Here is a 20464-nt window from a genome sequence, read left to right on the forward strand (position 1 = left end):
GGATTAACAACGCAAAATGCTGCCAAAAGGAGACAGTGGACTACCCGCACCACCTTCACCGCTAATCTACTAAGACTGCTGAGGGTTACTTGCTTCAACAGAAGATGAAAACTTCAGGATGGAAACAAGACTCATCAGTTGTCACTGCTGCTCTCTTACTTTCTGTAGTCCTCTCCTGGGAAGACTCTGTGAAAAGATGGAAACCACAAATATCTGTGTCCCAACTGGATAGGTAAATGTCACAGTGTTCATGTGAGTTCCCTTATTATTTGTCTTTTTTATTTTTTTTTTAATTCTTCTGTTGCTCATGATCTGGGGTTTTTTTTTTGTGTGTGTTTTTTTTATCTTTTCAGAGTCCTATATTGAAAGAGTCTTCCTGTTTTCTTTAAACCAATAACAGAATCCTAATGCATAGGGCTTCAGAGAAATCATGAACTCTGAAAAATAAGGATTTAAAGAATCACAATTTGAAGAATCAAGAATGGATTACATGTTTTTTAAACTGGTGATTTGGGGGAGACAGTTACTTGCTTTTTTTATCTGTAACAGCAAATATAAAAGCTATCCTATAGAGAAGAAATAGCTGTCCAAATCATAGGCATTTCTAGTACGTGGAGAACTACACTTCTGTGTATACTTCACTATACTTTTTCATTCAAAGCTCAGTCAGTGTGAAAGGTGAATAACCATCACAAAGCAGGTAATGGGCACTAGGAACTGTTGACACTTTTTGTATCTGTAGAGTACCTGGAGATTTGCTGGTGATTTGAGTATGATTAAAAATAAATGAATGCAATAGCTGCAGATCCATCTCCAGACATGAGCTTTCTTGGCACTCAGCTTAGATAACCTTACAAGTTCCCTCCAAAATCAGACATCTATGGCTGTAAGAAATAGAAAAAACAAGGTTTGGTTTGACCTAGAGAGAGGCTTGCAGGGGGAAATGAAGTCCCAGCTTGACAATTCATTGAATAAGATGTAAAGGCAGTTATGGGTACAGATGATATATCCCTCTTCATTCGTCTCTTTACCTGCCAGACCTCCCTTTTGAAGACCTGGGAGCAAAGGAAATCGCTCCCTTTTTTTAAAAGGGTCATTGCCCCTGAATAGAACTGCTCCTCAGCCAGCAGGGTAACTCTGTGCTCCTGAGCAGCCTTTGCCATGCAGCGCACGGGGGCTAAGCATCGCTGCCCTGTGTGGGACTCGTTAGCGTTTCAGGAGTAGCCAGCCCTTTGAATGTTAGCCAGCGAGCCCACCATCCAAGGTGCCGAGTGGGAGAAGATGGGGAGCGCCAACGGCCTGGGCAGTGCAATGGTGTGTATATACCAATGGAGTAGTTAAAGGCTGATGTTTTTCAGGGGTTAAAAAGCTATTTAGTGTTGCTGGTTAGTGGCTCTCCCAAAAAAGGGGAAGGCTCTAGCAGCTAACAGTATCATTTTTGCAGCTCAAATACTGGAGATCCAGGATTTCATATTAGTAAACCAAGTTTTACACCTGAAGCACTGCGATATACCATGTATGGCCATAATACTTAGGCGCATCCCGTATTTTTAGAACCATCTCCCCAGTCTACTGTGAGAAAGCTGTTGCACATGAAGTTGTGAGACACATGATGACCTCCCATTTGGATCTGGGTTAGGACGTGGGGTGAACTCAAGAGATGGTCATGAGAGCCTTCACAGCAGAGGGATGTAGTGCCAGAGGGGGCTGAGCACTTGTCATCTTGAATCAGGGCTCTGAATTCACAGGTTCAGGGCTGTGGAATGCCAAGACCAGAAGATCTTGCTGCATAGGTCAGGGACGGATAGTTCAGGAAGATGACCCACCTTCTGTGAAGACAGAGCTCTTGGGGGGAGGTGGGGGGGGGACGGACAGGGACGGACTAGGAAATGCTGCTGGGAAGTGCAGGATGAAGGTGCAGGAGAAAGGCTAAGGAAATTTGGAAGTGAGTACGCTTTCTGGAATTGGGGTACCAATGCTGATCCTGTGATGTCTAAGGACAATATCTACTGTGGGATGCATGGGCTGTGCTGCTATTTCCAAGAACAACTCTCACTGTTTAAGAAAATACACCACGGGTAAGAAAACAAACAAGGGGTAATGTCTTCTTACACTGTGTAGGAAAACAAAGGGTAATGTGAATGCCTCCAAGTGCTAAGGAGGTGAAATTGTTGTTGGGTCCCATAAGACAGGGCCGTTATGTAGTGTTTACGAAACTCAAGGGCTCTACAGAACATCCAGCTTCTCTGACAGCGCCAGGAAAAGCTTTGGGACTTCTCACAGCCTTGTGTACTTTGTATAGCATTGTGCCACTAGACAAATGATGTTTGTACTGCTTACTGCCAAAAGCAAATACTGCAGCTACCAGTTCCCTTAGCTTGGCACCTTGCTTCTAGATCTTCTTGGTTTCTGTATTCTGTTGTTAAAACATCTGCTGAGTGGGAAGTGGAGAACTTGTTTTATTTGGGAAGATGTTGAGAAGAATTGGGTATCCGCATACATCTATGGCTTGGGGTGCCAATTATGCATGAAAATACTGATGTGATAAAACCACGGGAGCAGAAACAGGAAAATACATCCTAAATGTCAGGGATTTTGCATTACTTGGCACATTCCAGTTTATGTAATACGGTGCCATTGCATTCAGTGCCATCAGCTAGGCTAAGAACACCTAGACTCAGACTTGAAAAGACTCAGGCACAGAAATATCCTATGCAAGTTGGGGTTTAAAACTGAAAATGCACAAGATGCTGCCAGCAGTTAACCTTGATGGACTCCGAAGCTGGGCTGTTGGGTTTTGAGGCCTTTCTAGCAGGTTCTGGCTTCTGTACCACCTTTCACTGCTGCAAAGCTAGAAGATTTGGCTCAAAGACTTTCCCTCCCTCGGTGCCTTGGTTGTTATGTCATTTTGAGGTTTGCATCACACTTGGTTATCATGTATTTTTGCAGTGTGTAAGAAGCCCAGGTGTTCAGAATATAAATACAGCGAAAAGATGGTCTCAGCTCCAAAAAAGCAGGCAGTACAGTATTGCCTTCTGATCCCATGGAGTTTGAGCTTGCCATGAAGCTGTGGAGCTGTGAAGAGACAAGGAACATCTAAACAGAGCAACTGTTGGGAAGTGGAATTATGGCTATTTTCTATAAGCAATGAAGTGACTGAAATCTAGGAAACACTTTCCCAGTACTTGATCGATGGAGTGCACTAGCTGCCTCACTGAATCTGATTCAGAACTGTTCTGAGCATCTTGATAGCTGGCTGGAAGAAAAATGCTTCAGGAACTCAATTTCTAATCGGCATCTCAAATCATTAAAATGATTTCATTGTTCATTCAGTTAGCCTCTCCTTCCCAAAATTCAACCCCATGAATTATTCCTCATGGAGAAAAAAGCAACCCAGTATACAGTGGAGTGCAGTGCCATTGACTGCATCCTGCAGTGAAAGATGCAGAGTTTACCTGGATTCAGCTTTTACCACTACCTACAATACTGCTTTTTAATTTTAATAGGTTCCAGAAAGGGCGAACATGCCTGAAAACGCTCTCCTAACTTTTCGAACAATTTATGAGGAAAAATTGTTATTAAAAGGTTTCAGTAGCTCTGCCACATGATAGTGCTGGTTAACTGGTATAACACTGGGTGTAGTGTTTAATGGACATCTCGTGTATCAGCAGAATTGCTGTCAGAGTCAGCACGATCTCTGCCAGGGAACTGCTTCAGACTCTTGAAAAACTGTTCAGTTTCTGTTGCTAATAACTGGAGATGGGTAGCATTAAGTGGTCTGCTCTGCTGTGAAGAACTGACATGCTTTTAGAGATCTGTTGTTTTGCAATGAGTGTTCTGTCTTTGGCATATGAAGCAATAGCATTTTATCTTGCCTTACGTAACCAATGCATTTAAGTGGTTATCTAGCTGCTAATAGATTTCTCATGACCTACTGATAAAAAAAAAAATGCAATTGCTACTGCTAAGCAAATTTTCAGGGGAAAAAGAACAAAACAATCAAAATTAAAACAAAAAAAGAGTAGAACTCTGTTCATGGGCTCTTCCGTACTTATCTGCAAGAGTTTTCAAAAACTAACTAGTGAATATTTATGGGGTGCGGAGGGAGATGAAAGAAAATAAAATTATTCACAGTGAAGCACACGAATTTCAAATTTTAGCAGATGAAAATTCACAGCTGAACTTCTGGAGGTGCAGGCTTTGTTCAGAAACTGTCCCATGCGTTCAGGCTTGGGAAGAGGAGATGTTCCCAGGGCCTCCAGGAGATGGTGCATGCAGAATATATCTGAAAGCTCCCTTTCCATTCCCTGTTGCAAAAAGGGTCAGCGGAGCTGATTCTTGGCTTGCCAGGATAACGTCAGATTTTGTTAAAATCCTGTCACTTTGAATCCAACTCAGCTAGGTCATTAGTTGGCATAAATCTTTACAGCTGCATTGAAGTCAATAAGCAGTTTCAATCTAGAAACAAATGCACAGACCAGGACTGACAATTTATTCTCCTCTATTTCAACAAGAGCATACATGAAAAGAAATATGACTTACATCTCTGTTTAAAAATATAAAGCTTCTTTATTGACACTCCCTGTGTGAGTGCTAATAATTATAAGATTTGCTCTACTCTGCAGAAGCTGTACAGCTCAGGGATGAGACTGGGGACTCTAGTCTGTGGTAGGCACGTTAATTTCTGAAGATTGCCCTGCTGATTGAGTTGCTGGGCAGTGTTTTAGTGCAAAAAGCTCCATAAGAACAGAACTCTGGTAAGTATGAACGTAAAGGTGTGTTGATCCCTGCTTCTTAATAGCACTTAAGAGTTTTCTGGACAGAGGGATCTTTGTGGTAGGATTTATTCTGGGAGAGCTGAGAACTGTAACATAGTAAGTGTAAACTATTGTAGGAAAAATGGATAGACTGGGAGGAAAAAAAAAGGATGTAATTCCCAACAGGCAATAGATCACTGTTTCCAGTTGTACTTCAGCAGCACAAAGCAGCCATAAAAATGCTCTGGACTGAGCCACTTCATTGACCATGTTCTTCTGCCTCCCACCTGTAAAATACGGCTAATGCTGCTCTAATGCAGGGGAAGTCCTTTTCAAACTAGAAGCAAGGGAAGGAGAGCTGTTTGCCTCAAACTGCCAAAGAGACATGGGAGATTTCTGGTTAAATAACCCCTCTTGTCCTTCTATCTTGGGTCTCATATCTGCAGATGAAAAGCTATCATAGTACTCTACAATCAGCTCGGGGTGGGAGGGAGGGACTTGATGTGACAGTAGCTCAAATTGTATGTAGCTTTCTCACCTTCAAAACAATCACCTTTCAAATCCTTTTTCTTACAAACTTCTCCTGCTCCAGCTGTTGTGGGCTGATGAAGGCCTCCTGACCCCAGCCATAGGGCAATTGTTCCTCAGGTACCAGGGCTGAACACAATCCTCCATGGTGACACTATCTAACCTCATAAGGCAAGGGTAGTGCTTTCTGGTTTCCAGGAAAGGGACAAACAATGGTCTCCTGTTGCAAATGGGTCACCAGTGACTAGGATAAAAAGGTTTCCAATTGTATACCATGGAACTGTCTGTCTACCAGCGCAGCCCTAATTTCTTAAATATGTTATCTGCTATTGGCTTTTGGTTCAAATGCATCAAATGAAGGTAAATAAGGAGGAGTCTTTTCTTTACTGACAGATCCAACACTGGAACAAAATGGATGGTTTTTTTTTTTTCCTTCTTGGAATCCATTTGGAACAGTGAGGCATGTGTTAAGCACGACGTGTAACAGAAAAATGATGGGCTCATTTGGATGCCTTGAACCTCTTGCACAGGGAAATATGGACAACAGTATTTCACCTTACCTGGTGTTCAGTCAAATCTTATTGTACTCAAAGAAAAATACGTCTTTTCTAGTGGGCTTGACCCCTTGACATCCCTGAAATCCAGGGGATCTGTGCTGGAGCTGACTGAGGACTTCTGTCACTAGGAAGGTGAGCCAGGCTAGTATCCAGATGTCTGTTTATAGGTCACAATGGCTGTGACTTTTGTGAACAATAATAAATATCCTCAATGCTGCTAAGTCAGCTGTACGATGATCTTCCACCTTCCAGGCGATAAGATCAACCTTATGCATCTTCTCTATTTTCTGCTCCTCTTTGCCAGTGACTTCAGAAACGTCTTCTCATATTTCTCTGCCTTCGTTATTTATTGCAAGCGTCTGAGCCCCATCTATTTCTGGTGGTGGGCTTGCATTCTGGACTTTTAAACGACATGACATATAGGTATATTGCATCTTGAGAGTGAGAAATGGACATGGAGACAGCTGGGAAAATGCTAGAACATGTTAATTCCTTCTGGTTCCAAAAGAACAATCTTTATGACCTGCACCACGTGGAATAAAGACAGCAGGACTTCCTCCCTGCCACCCCTCCCCCTAACGTTCTTTGGATCAAACAATTAATACGGAGAGGTAAAGAGTGGCCAAGACCGTAGGTGACAGTACAAGGCATTCTATGGAGGTGAAAACCAGGAGCAGTAGGGGTTAATATGCAAAGATACCAAAAAGATAATTGTTGGCAAGAAGGCATAAAAAAGCAGGTCTTGATGGGAAAGGAAACTTGGAGAACACTGCAGTGCATTGTCTGATAAACTGGGTATCAGAATGATAAAAATCTGGACTAGACAGACTCTGAGCCTCCAAAGCCATAACTTTACAATAAAGCTTTAACGAGGTGATGGGGAAGCCAAACAAGTCAAGTGTTCACCACCATAAATTGCATGGGAAAGCTAAAGAAGCCAAGATTTCACCTCCATAAATTGCAGTTGTCTTTCATTCCTGCATGAGATTGCTCTGCAACGCTTGCTCTTTATTCTGATTGGAGTCTGATACTTAATTTCTCCTTTGTCTTCTCTTTGGTCTCTGTGACACTTAACGTCCTCTTGAGTTCAAATCCTTCACTGACTCATTAATACTCAGAAAAGCCCCATGTATTAATTAGCAGGCTGTGATGCTGTCAGTCACGACCTTCCTGTGTCCGATGACTTCCTGCATAGAAAGGTATGCTCTATAGAACCAACTTCTTTTAATTGCAAAAAGAAAAGAATCCTGCAGTCCTATACAGATACTAAACCCCATGGGAGCAATAAGAGTTCTGTTAACTCCATTGAATTGCTTGGGTTTTTGCTATACAATTTAATGCATTTAACGTGTATTTAAATACATGCTATTTCATTATATATTTAATACATAGCAGTGCAAGCGGCAATCCTTATAATGATTCATCTTAGGTTGCTGCAGTGAAAGACCAGGGAAGCCATTAACAGCATTTTCTTCAGTGTAATTCTCACAAAGCTTCCTTTTTCCAGGAAGAAAATTTATCAATAAACACACAACAGTTATGGCCTCACTCTAAAGCTTGCTGAACTTGAGGGAAAATATCTTTAAATGCAGGGTTATTTGAGTCATGCCTCTAATGATAAAAAAAAGGCCTATAACGTGGCTGGACCACTTGCGATGGTTTGGTATTGCTAAAGCTCATCTGCGGTTACTTGCCAGTTGTTATTTCTGGACTGTTTTAATACATGTAGCAGGGAGTTTTCCACCAACATAATAATCGCCATAAGCCCTCTAAATTAACTGAGATTTTCATAAATCAGAGATAAGAGCTTGCACCCTCACATTTTATATTTTAAATCTAGGAACAAAAATCTGGGTTATTGTACATATTGAATTCCTGAGGAACAAAATCCCAGAAGTACCTTGCCTGGATTACTCAGAGTGCTTAGTTTTGTAATAAACAGATGGACCGCTCATAAGAGTCGGTGTTCAGACAGTGGATTGGAAGAGAAGCGGAGATTTCTAAGGACTAATCACAAAGCACACCAAGGCTGTTGAAAGGACTTGCTGGATGGGGCTTGTCAGAGTGGTTGTAGGTGTCTGTAATATATTTCTTGGGGCATCGGTGGTGTTTGTGAGACATCAGTGCTGGCGATGCTTGAACACCATCATGCAATAATAGAGACAACTAGGTGCTTTCTGGGAATGGCTTGGGTGACCTTGTCCTGAAGTCAGTGTCTTCAACAGCAGCCTGACGTGCCTACTTCTCCCAACTAACTGTAAAAGCATATGAGACTGAGTAAATCATACGTAATGTCTCCAATGCAGACATGTAAAGTTAGGTGAGATAACAAAATGAAATTTCTGACAGTGGGATTCACAGGTGTAGCCCATTTTGTTAAATGAATCTCAATAGGTTCAGCATTTTCTGTCAAAATATAAGGTGGAAAGGAACTTTGCCATTGTCAAAGGGTGTGTTGAAGGTAGAGTGATCCAGAGAAGTGAAAATATAACCATAGTAAGTTAACAGGCATAGCTACTCAGACGTATCCTAAAGATGGCAAAGAAAATCTGACAGCTGTCACAGAAGTGACAATGGTTGAATAGCACCTGAAAAAGCTTATTATATTGCTGAAAGCATTACACTTTTAGCAGAAAGAACAGCCAGGCATTGGACCAGTTTACGGAAAAACTGTCCAGCTCCTGCTGTTGTATGGTTTCTTGTTGGCACATTTGAAATGTTTCTTCTGTCCTCTGGGCTTCCACAATTATTTTGCCTCAGATAATCTGAACTACTCAACACGCTCTGGACTTCATGGTATATCTCCAACATGTGCTCCCGCATTAGAAGCCTGAGAGCAAAGTCCTTGCTTCAAGTCCCCTCACCACTGAAAAAACCCACTCCCTGGAGAGATCCTGTAACACAAGACCCTATTTTTGGATTTGATAATGAAGAGATTTACTGGACTCGGGCCTTAGTTGCAGGCTCACTGGACAAAGGCACTGACACTGCTATGTGCTTGCAGATAGTTTCATCTTTTCCCTGTCTGTGGCACTGAGACCTAGATTACTCACATGCAGACAGTACCACTTCATGGAAACCATACTGGAAACTGAAACATAAAATATCTGGATTTGTCATATGACTGGCTAAAAGAAACAACAGCCATAAAGATACATGCTTCTGAAGAAGAATGGCAGCGAATTCTCTTTTTTGTACCCAGAGCCCCTTACTTACGAATGTGCCCCGTTGCTGCTCAGCCTTCTCCTGCGAGGCTGCATACTCAGTGTGCTGCTGTAGATCTGGAATGCAATTACCCCGTATCAATCCGGATGGAGATGACAGTGGCCAGCTGTCCTAGACTGACCTGTCCCCATCTGTGGACCTACATACTCCTCTAGCACCAGCTCTGTTTTAAGGAGTTACCTATTGCAACCTAATCTTGCCACTGGGACAACACACACTGGCGCCAGCAAAGGACAAAAAACCTGGGTTGTGGCTTTTCCAACTCTAGCTGAGCACAATGCCATCACCAAGGGGCTGAGGAGCTATACCACAAACAAGCAGGTTTGGGAGATGTCAGGGATCAGGCCAGCCCACTCCAGGCCATTACAGGTAGGTAGGACAAACGATTAGACCACCTCAAAGGCAGGCTGCTGGTTTGTGTCCCTGTAGGCTGAATAACTGACCTTGTAGAGAAGTCCACTCCTACAACAGCATACCTGGGCTAGCAAGCACTCTGACAAAGAAGAATCTTGTGATTTTTTGTGCATCCAAAGATCTGTCACCAGGAGAAAAACTGAAATAAGCCATTGGGATTCAGATGAGAGAAGGGAAAAAAACAGTATAAAAGGATCCAAATACAATGTTTTTCCTCTGCCTCCTCTATCTGCAAACAAGCTCTTAAACTTCTTTGCTGTGTACCGTAGAGAGCTTCCTAAAAGGGAATCAGAGCACTGCTGCAGTGTTCATCCCGGTAAATGGCACGTTCATCCTGTAGCTGTCCTCTTGTGTTCAAATAGCAGACTGAATACATTCAAATGAATTTCTTCCCCAAAAGCTATGTTTGCCAGTTTCCACTGGCAAGAGATGATGGTCTAAAACATGTAAGATTAGAAAGTGAGGGAGAAGGGGCAGCTTTGGCCCAAAACTGCCCTTTCTCTTAGAAGAGGAAGATTTTAAGGTGGTAAGACGTTGCTTTAATATTTCTGCAATTTATTGGCTATGTTGTAGCTCCTAGCATAAAAAAGTGACCTAGTAAAGGGAGTAGCCAGCTTTGATGGATGCTCCAGACGTTTTGCTTTAGTGACCCACCCTTTTTAAGTTTCTTACATGGAAAACACACACTAAGTTTCAAAAATTCAAGACACATTCCGAGAACTTAATTCTCCTGCCTCCCATTGCTTGCCTTCTGCTCTAGTTCGTCTTGCTTCACTGGCCGCTTCTCCCTTCAGCAACATGATGGTATTTCTGAATTCCCTTACTTCTACTTCAGTGTCGTTAGTGCATTTAAAGGTCCAACTGAGATATCCCTAATTCTGTATTCCACTTTAGCTTCTGATTAGTGGTTGTACTGCAACTCATTTTCTTTTGTTTTCTGATGAAAATGTTGTACTTTTGAGACTTCAGCAACATGGGAAGACCATGTTTCCTTTGCTGAGCTGCAATGAGCAACTGCTAAAACATTGCACTCCTTAGTCAATTAACATCACTGTTATAACATGAATTTTTCTAGAAAGGCAGATGGTATTTATTCAGGCTACATCTAACCTTGTCTTTTTTTTTTTTTTTAACCAGAAGACAGATCATAGATACTCCTGGCAATACTGACTTTACACACCAGGTTTCTAATCTTGAAAAAAAGTTTTAATTTTTCCCAACTTGCCTTCCTTCCTGACTCTTCACAATATCAGATGCGATTTGCTGTTTGTGGTTGCCAGCCTGAAGAAATTATATGTCTTACATTGCCTCAAGAAGGTTGCTCCTCTATTTTAGGCTTTGTTTTTTAAATACATTTCAAAAGGCACAGTACCAGGGCATATGTATCCTGAGAGCAGTAGGAGAATGTTTAAAAGTATATTAAAATTAAAAAAATATTTCTGCATCCTGCTGCCTTCTTTTTGAAATGAGTCTCCACCACTGAAAAGAAAGAGGTAAGCAGATTTGAAAAAAAAAATTAAATCTTTAAATCATGTAAAAATGCTTTAAGTAACTAACTAAAAAGTGGTGTATGTACCTCTGCAACTGTTGTGCCCCAAACATTTCCTAAACCCAAGCTTTAAGTCTTAAGGGCGCTGCTCAGGCTTTGTGTGAGAAAAGGTTAAACCAGTACCTTTTCTATTATAACTGCTCTTGCAGACTAAGATTTTGGAGGCAAATGCATGAATGAAATATATGAAGCAGTTTTGTAGTTCACATAATGGCAGGCAATCCTTTTCCATAAAATCTACCTTCTCTTAATTCCCATGTTGGAAACAGGTAGCTACTCAGAAGCTTGGATCTAGTCCATGAAGCAGAGAAGTGCCTGTCTAGGAAAGGCCAGTAATGCCACTGATTTAATGGGATTACTGAGGTTAGTAACCATGAGTCATCAGTGCTTCTGCTCAGGATGAAGACCTGTGTTTGCAGCACCTGATATGCTTCAATACTCTACTCAATTTTGCAACTCGACAGCCAAGCTGTATGATGAAGCTTTAGAATAATTTCATTTTCTTGCAATGGCAGAAATTTCCCAATACATGTTTTAGGAACTCCACGTGTGGCCACAAAAATGATGCAGAAAAATAGGATGTAATCCGAAGCGATTTGATTTGATGGATTAGGCGATACCCATGCAAAGAGTAGAGGACTAACCTCATTTTCAAGCCAATATTATGGCTCACACAACAATCAATGACTGTAACAGAGAGATGTAACAGAGTTCCTTGGAGCTGGGGAAATTCAGCAAAAAATTCTCATTTGCTTATTCAGAATGCTCTGAATAAAACAAATACATGATTCCTGAACTTTTGCAGCTTAAATTTATGAAGTTATCGATGTAGTATTAATGTTATTTTTTCTGGGAGGAGAAGAGCAGATTATTAGCAGCAATTTGCTTTAAGCCATAAATCAATTTTAGAGTGACTCAGGCCAACCGTAAAAAGTGTTGTTCTTTGTTTAAAATATTTTTGGTAGAAACAATCTAGGTAACGTTGGAGGAAGTGAGTGAGAAGTTGTACTCACAAAGTCAAAACTGTATGGTCATTCGTCTGAATGCAAGGTTTTACTAACATAACAGATGGAGCTTGTCCTTTGCTGTCTGGAGGGACATATGTAACCTTTATTTACACAATTTACCGAAGAAAAACAAATGTTGGGTTCTTGAGTTCTTAAAATGACTTTTCCCAGTGTCACAATGTTGTATCAATTCAGTCACCCAAGACAAATTGATGGTGGATGGTTTCAAAGCTATGCACCGGCAGTTAGGTCATGAGTATAAAACTGTGGACAATACAATCACACCTTGACTGGAGAAAGTGCCAAACAAACAAGGGAAATTTGCTGCTGCCAACCTGTCCCCTAGGGTGATTGTCAGATGAAGAGGATGCCTGCTCTTGTGTCACCTGCAGCCATGCATTCTCTCTACAGTCCATTCTGCACGCATGTTTGCATGATCGGTATTACTTAGTGGCAAATAAAATCAGAATAGTCTTATAAAATGACTGGACTTAAATTCCAACTGACGATCCCTTCATCCCCCCTTGGGAGTGGGTAGAGGCAGTCCCACTTCTACATTTTCGCTTGCCTTACCAAAAAGTACTAGGAGTTCTGAGCTATTTGCAGACGGGTTGCCTACAACATAATTCATCTCCTCCCATGGCAGTTCCCCAGCAGAAACAACATTGCAAATCAAATGTTTCACTACTTGTAAAGTGAATTCCACTGTTTTGGTGCAGAAGGTAGGATTTTTCAAAAAATTTCAGTTCTGCTCTATTTAATTTAGCATTCGTAGGGAATTTGGCCAGTAATGCCTTTGTAAGCACCGTTACGGCCTGTAGTCCTTGCAAAAGGCATGAAGTCCTTGCAAAACCCTACCCAGAACATCAGGTTTTGTTTACATACTGTGTGGTGGTTTTGTTTGAGCAGGTCTCAGGATGACCCACATCATCCAATTGATCAAAACAGCTACAGCCAAAGGGACTTCAGAACTGAAACCTAATCCTTCATCTGCATGTAGAAACCTCTTTTCTTCTCCGCAGTGGACAACACTGAAATCCTCAACCTTCCTCCTCACCCTCAATCTTTGAAATCCCCCTCTGGACTTCTGTGGATGTTTAAAGATCCTCTCTCACTGAACTTGCCTACTGAAGTGCCGTCAGATGGTAACTAATTGTAGTGCAACTGCTGTTTTCCGCACAGATTGCTTTCTGATTTTATTAGAAACCATAAATTATGCAGCAGTGAATTTTGACTGGGAAGAAGAAAAGGCTGAGTTAATAACAACAGACACGCTTTACCTTTGGGTCGTGTATTCCAGAAAGCTCTTCATAGATCTTCTCTCCTACCATGACAGCAGCTAGGTTGGCTGTGTATGTGGACAAACAAAACAGACAGAAAATAGCCCAGAGATTCATTAAAAACCTTCCAGTCCAGCACTTGGGGGGTTTGATGGCAGCTGTTCTTCCAAACAAGATCGCATAGCAGACGTTCAGGGCAGAGGAGAAAGAGAAGACTTTGTTCCTATTCCTTCCCTTGGGGGTCATCCCAAAAGGACTTTTCCACTCATATAAGGTGAGGAATATAGCGGTGATGTGGAGAGCAACAAATATCCCCAGCCACATAGTCCAGTGAAGTGGCCACATAAAGGCTCCAATAGGAGCTGCTGTGTCTTTGGTCCTTACCAAGATGCCCAGGCTGGTGGAAAAGAAAGGGCTGGTGAAATCAATCACTTGACTGCGGGCAGTGTTAATGCTAAATGACGTCACTGCCATGTGAGCTGTGCCAGCAAGAAGGTCTCCCACCAGCCCTGTCCAGTGGCCATTCTTCCAGGCTCCGTATTTTCCATCCCCAACAATGTACAAGTCAAAATCAAAATTCATATCCTCAGCCAGCTTCTCCAGCAGGTCAATGCAGTAGCCATAGCAGCACTTCTTCAGCTCAATGGGAACGGTGTCATTCCCTCCTTGAAGGGTTTCAAACAGGTTATCCAGCACAGCTGAATCATTGGTCAAAGGATCCAGGCACAGCTGCCCTGCTGGGCAAAGACCTTCATCATCTACATCTCTTGTAAAGACAAATGGATGCTCAATGAGAGTTACGACTCTGAGGTGCAGCCGGGTGGGGTGCTGCATGTGATTTTTATGTCTCTGAGCCTGTTCTGGCCATATCCCATAGTCCATGATTATCTTTCCTTCTTGCCAGCTCCCCAGACGAGTCCACATTGGGTTCCCGACAGGATCGTGCTGCAGATTCCAGATGAAGAAGTTGTTTTCTGAGCTGATGATGGAGGAGCCTTTCACCTTAATGTGGCCACTGAGACCATCAAATGTTGTGTTGGCTAAAAACCTGTTGGAGGGAGAAAGCAGAGTAATCAGAAGCAGACAACTGAAGTCATCAAGCTAAAGCATATGCAGACACCATGAATTTATGCTTAAGAGAATAGACTGGGGATGTTACTGAAGACCTGATCATTAATAGCTTTCCTATGGCACGATGAACAAACCACTTAATTTACAACTAAAGTACTTGGGAATGCTCTCCTACATACCTAATGTAAATGAAAACTCTTCAGGAAAGATATTCTTTTCACTTAAGAGAAAAAATGAGTGAGAGAATACCATTTTTTTTTCAGTTACCTTTGCCTCATAAATTAATGAAACATAGGTTAGTTCTAAGCTGAATTCACCAGGTCTGTAGTCAGTTTCCTAGATAAAAATATGTATGAAAATGGAAGAGTGGAAATTGTGTATGAAATGTCCTTCCAAGAAAAATCTTACAATCTCAGTAAGATCTAGCTTACATAAGAAAGGCGACTGAAGTGCTGTCAACAGCTTTCACGCACTCTGAAGTGAACCAATCTGGATTCAGAAATGCAAATTTGGCATTCGTAAATCACTGTTAGCAACTTCAGAATGAAGAAAGAGACTCAGTGAAAGATGGTTGCCCTAGGACAGTCAGTTTTAATTCTCACAAGAAAAAAAAAGTTTCTTAAAATATCTGCAAAAGTTGTTAAAAATGCAACTTTGATGTTGTGGAAGGTCTCATGAAGTGTGCCAGTTTTGCACTGCACATTTTGCATTGAGATTTCTGGGCTTTTACTAGTCCAGATATTCACAATAAAATTAAGTATTTCCTTTGTATTGGGTGACAATGTTTGCTAGCAGTCATCTTCCCTGTATGTTGAATTCAGCTTCTGGTAAGTCATTATCAAAGTGGCTAAAATGACATGAATAAAGCAGCAGGGAACTGAGCAGGAAATAAGTGTTATAAGGAAAAATTCCTTTTTAGTGTAAACACCACGACCGGCTGAACTGCACTCTGCTAATAAGAAAGCTGCTATACATTTTGCAGGGGCTGTAGAGGGACACTAATAAGACCGTGTACGTCTCAGTATGGTGATTCAATTAAAAACAATTGCTGCTAGTATGGTGTAAGGTAACAGACATATTTTTGAGTGAGAGGCATTCAGAAGACAGACTATTTAGCTGTCAGAGTAGAATGTAACACCTCACGTTTGTTCTGTGAATTGGGTGAAAGCAGGTATTGAAAAAAGTATAAAGGCTATAGCTGTCATTCCATCCTCAATAAGCAAGACATAAACTCTAAGTAGCGTTAATTGTTTATCAATAGTTAGAATGGATAAAAAATAACCTTAAATTGATTTGAAAAGGCTAAATTCACAGTGTGTGTGCATGCATACTTCTGCCCAGTCTTTACCTTTTGTTTTGATTACTTTTGATGATTTTTGATGGAGTTTCAGCATTTAAAACTCTGGACTGTGTATGTCTCAAGATACTATCAGTTTTTGTCCTCAGCAAAAGGTAAATTTACAAAACTAAATGATATAGTTTTGAGTATGGTGTTGTGTGTGACAGCCTTTTCTGAGACGGCTTCAAAATTCTTCTTATGCAATCTATTTTGAGTAAGTTATTTGGAGAAAGATGGTACAGCCAATACAGTCAAAAGCAATGTATGTGTACATGTGTTAACTTGGGCCTGAAAATTATGCCTAAAAATGCACATAGGTGTTTATAAATGGGACAGATGCATAAATGTGGTTCTCATTTTTAAAAATCTTTACTACTTAGTGTAGCATTGGCTAAATGATACCATAACTTTATTAATCTGTGGTGTCTGCCACTCTTTGACTAGTCCTTTCCTCCTACCCCGTCTTTCATATTTGATGGTGTACTTGCATGTTTGTGTACGTAAACACTATCAAGACCACGTTTATAGGCGAAGGCAATCTTTAGCACTAAAGAAAGGTTTATGTGCCCATAAAATTACCTGTTTTTTATCTCTCCTCCCCTGTCTTCATAAAAAATTGTGCAACTTCTTCCTTACAAGTCTTGCTGGGCATATATGCTGAAGCCATCTCTGTGGCAGTAACAGTAAAACCACAGCATGTGTAGATGGATTTGTATGTAAAATTTTGAAAGAATTGTTTTAAGTGTGGACAATAGTATTAACAGTTCACAAAATGCCGAAACTGAGGGAGACAGGTCCTCAGATGGAGTAAGCTAGCAAAGTTCTGATGGATTTGGCCCCATGTTGCTACTACAGCACGGCTTGGATATCAGAATGCTGCAGACCAGGTGCTTTGGGAGTAGATGAAGCTATGGAATAATACATTAGATTTATTTTCTGCAGGTAGAATGAGAACACTGGAATTTATGCACTGTGTTCTCTGACTTTCACTGTAGAAATAAGTGTGCCCATGAGGGTGAATCGAGCCCTCTGTACCTGTCCTGTGGTTGAATTGTGTTAGAAGCGGTTACCTGAGAGATTTAGTAGCATTTAAATGTATGACTTTGCTACCTTATAGAGTTACTGGCTTACTTTTGCAGCTGATTTGCATGTTCTATATTTTTGGTAGTGACAGGACATTAATCAAAATAAATGAGGGGAACCATGTGGGAGATACATTTTAACAACACTTTTGTTTTATACGCCAGTGGCTATGGCTGCTGATCATTTGCATACGCTGTGTGCAGCACTAGTGCAACTCATGCCAGGGACTTCACGTAAAAACTCCCTTACTTCATAACTTTAGAAAATAGATAAGAGGATCTGACTACATTATTTAAGCCAGCAATCTCTACTGTGAATCTTTGGGAATTACAAGTGCTGAGCATTGCACAGACACATTGGCAATCTCTGAGCAATACCTTTTCAGCGGGGCTACTGACGGATTTGTATGGAAAGACGATGTGTACAAATTTCAGAAAGTGAAGGGCCAGGTCCTCAAGTCTGCCAGCTGAATGAATTTCCGTGATGTTACGCCAATATGTGACAGCTGATGATCACACTGATGAGCTGTGATAGCTGTATCAAACCCTTCGTAGAATCACTGAATGGTTTAGGTTGGAAGGGACCTGAAAGATCACCTAGTTCCAACCCCCCTGCCCTGGGCAGGGACACCTCCCACTAGACCAGGTTGCTCAAAGCCCCATCCAGCCTGGCCTTGAACACCTCCAGGGATGGGGCCTCAACAACTGCTCTGGGCAACCTGTGCCAGTGTCTCTCTGCCCTCACAGTAAAGAATTTTTTCCCATCTGATCTGAATCTATCCTCTTTCAGTTTAAAACCGTTACCCCTTGTCCTACCACTACACTCCCCGATCAAGAGTCCGTCCCCATCTTTCCTGTAGCCCCTTTAGGTACTGGAAGGCTGCTATAAGGTCTCCCCAGAACCTTCTCTTCTCCAGGCTAAAAAGCCCCAACTCTCTCAGCCTGTCCTCACAGCAGAGGTGCTCCAGCCCTCAGATCATCTTCGTGGCCCTCCTCTGGACCCACTCCAACAGGTCCATGTCCTTCTTCTGTTGAGGACAACAGAGCCAGATGCAGTACTCCAAGTGGGGTCTCATGAGAGTGGAGCAGAGGGGCAGAATCACCTCCCTCGCCCTGCTGCCCACGCTGCTTTTGATGCAGCCCAGGATGCGGTTGGCTTTCTGGGCTGTGAGCGCGCACATGGCCGGCTCATGTGGAGCTTCTCATCAGCCAGCACCGTCAAGTCCTTCTCCTTACCAGCATCACTTCAGTTTGAAGTCCAAAGTGTGTTATTTGCACATGATTTGCTTTTCATGTGCTTTGTTGTAAGAACTGCTCATTAGAGCTTTAGCAGTGCTACTATACTCCAGCAGCTATATCTTTGTAGCACCTTTAAGAATGATTTAATTAAATTATTTCATTTTCTTTCAAGCTTGATGGCTTGGTTATTCCACGTCTTTCTTGGAATGTTTACTGGAGGCAAGAACTAGAATGGGCAAGCAAATAGCAGGCTGCTAAAATTAGCCAAGAAGGAGAGTCAAAGCTGTAAGACTAGTTAAAGCCCTAAGACTAATTAAAGCTATAAGACAAGATGAGGATTTGAATTTTTAATGCCTTGTTCCGTCAACAAGGATGGTCCCATGAGCAGGCAGGAATGGATCAGGGAATCAGTCTCATCGTAAGAGGGATGAAGGGTGGAGACTTACAACAGTATAATCTTCAGGGGCTTGTACATCTGTATCCATATAGATAAAAGCATGCTTTTGCCATGGACCAGATCTTGGTCTTGTTCACAATCATTATTCTGCTCCTGGGTGGCGTGTAAATGTCTGCATCTGCACAGCCAATGCCCGAGTGCAGTACTGGCAATGAAAGCCCAGGGGTCAGCTGTGGCAGCTTGTGAGACTGCTGTTTAACGACACGCTGCAGTTAAGGGAAGCAACGCTCTGTGCCACTGTGCTTTCTCCATCCCCACCCACCGCAGCTCCAAGGCTACGTATCAAGACAGATGGGTTCATTCAGACAGAAAAACGCCCACATTAGCAAACACTCAATGAAGCACCAGATGCAAGTTTCCTCTTTGGAGGCGCACCGCTTGCCTAAAAGCACTCGTGCGATGCACAAGGTTGGTCATAGTTAAGCCACTTATTGGTGCTCCACAACTGAGAAATTACTGGTACCACTCGGAGTTAATAGTTGTGCTGCTAACTCAAACACATCACTACTGGCCATAAGGTGTCTGTCTCGCTTACACAGTATAAAACCAGCTGCAGCGATTTTGGACAAGGGTTCATCTAACCTGTTTTGTCTTCAATAGGGTCCACAAGCAGATGCCTGGGGAAAAACAGGGTAAGCATATGATCCTTTTTAATTTTCCACAATATTTTTACTGAGATGACAGAACAAGAAATTTCACAGATGTGAAACTGCATATTGTATCCCAAAAAATAACAAAAGCTATAGCAGTCACTGCTCATGAAAGAGCTGGTAGTTTTCTGTAGAAAGCAATGATGAAGTAGTATTTTGCAAGGTACATCAAAGAGCTTTAATTTTGCTTTCCTATTTTTTTTGTCCCTTCCTTAACCCTCAAAAAGTCTGTACGTAAAACTACTGTCCTGAAATATTTGTTACCTTAAGAAGCCTCTTGCTGAGTTTTACTTTTCAAGGACATAGGTATGATCTAGTTAAAATACCCAGAATAATGAGACAAAATTAATATCACAGATCGGTGATGATATTGCAAGCCAGTGCAGTATTTATTCCCAAGCCTTTTTTCACTCTTTAGAAACAGGGTTTTTTAAAAAGTTATGGATAAGTGCTGACTAAGCAACTGTTAGGGTCTCAAATGGTTGTGTTTTGAGCAGTGCTGTTACATTACTGTGAAGACACACCTCAGGTATCATTGCAAAAAAGGTTGCAAACATACAAAAAGCTTCAAGAACTTTTATCCTAACTCCATCCAACAAAACCTTTAGGCTGAAAACCAGGTGTAATGGGGGAAAAACATGCAATAGTCACTGGATGTAAACCAACTGACGAATTCACATGCTTAGCACAGATTTTTTGTTTGTTTTCAAAAGGAACCATGCAATCTTTCTTCTTATGTGTTAAAACCCAGAATATTTCTAGACGTGAAACCCCAAGCAGTTTTGGGAACAACTTCAGCATAGTGACATGCAGTGGTCTACAGGAATTGTTTTAGCAGAAGGTGAAAGAGGACCCTTATGCACCAAGAAACAGAGAGCGCTTCGCAGTTTTTAGCCCTCTCACCAGTAGCAGCGGCCTCTGAGGTGCTCAATGTACATCTTTTTTGTTTCTTTTCCCTGGAATCATACTAGCAAGGGCCACATATCTGTTTTTATACTATCTGATCGCTTTGGTAGCGCAAATATTTTTACTGTGTTTTGTATTCTCTCAGGTATCTCAAAACCTCAGAGTATTTGACAATAGCCCTGAATTTTCCCTCTCACGCGCATAAACATAAATACAAGAAACTTTCAGAGGACTGTCTATAAACTACTGTATGTTTACTATGTGATCTCTACTTCTGTGGAACAGCGTCTTCCACAACTGGCTTAATCTCTGTCTAAGTTCAGGTTTTATTATTTGCCCAGAAGTAAAGAAGCAAGAGGAAATACTGAAACAAATGTGTATTAGGCAGGGTTAACAGCACGAT

The 20464-nt window shown here is 41.6% G+C and overlaps 1 protein-coding gene across 1 annotated transcript in view; it reads right to left on the reverse strand.

The window, feature by feature from the left end:
• GRIN3A (glutamate receptor, ionotropic, N-methyl-D-aspartate 3A) overlaps positions 1-20464 on the reverse strand; it is a 192392-nt gene that overhangs the window by 22430 nt on the left and 149498 nt on the right. The window contains exon 5 of the mRNA XM_009883812.1: positions 13318-14365. Coding sequence (XP_009882114.1) covers positions 13318-14365 — 1048 coding nt within the window. The remainder of the gene's footprint in view (positions 1-13317; positions 14366-20464) is intronic.

The sequence above is a fragment of the Charadrius vociferus genome, unplaced genomic scaffold (assembly GCF_000708025.1).
Source record: "Charadrius vociferus isolate BGI_N301 unplaced genomic scaffold, ASM70802v2 scaffold974, whole genome shotgun sequence".
Taxonomy (NCBI): domain Eukaryota; kingdom Metazoa; phylum Chordata; class Aves; order Charadriiformes; family Charadriidae; genus Charadrius; species Charadrius vociferus.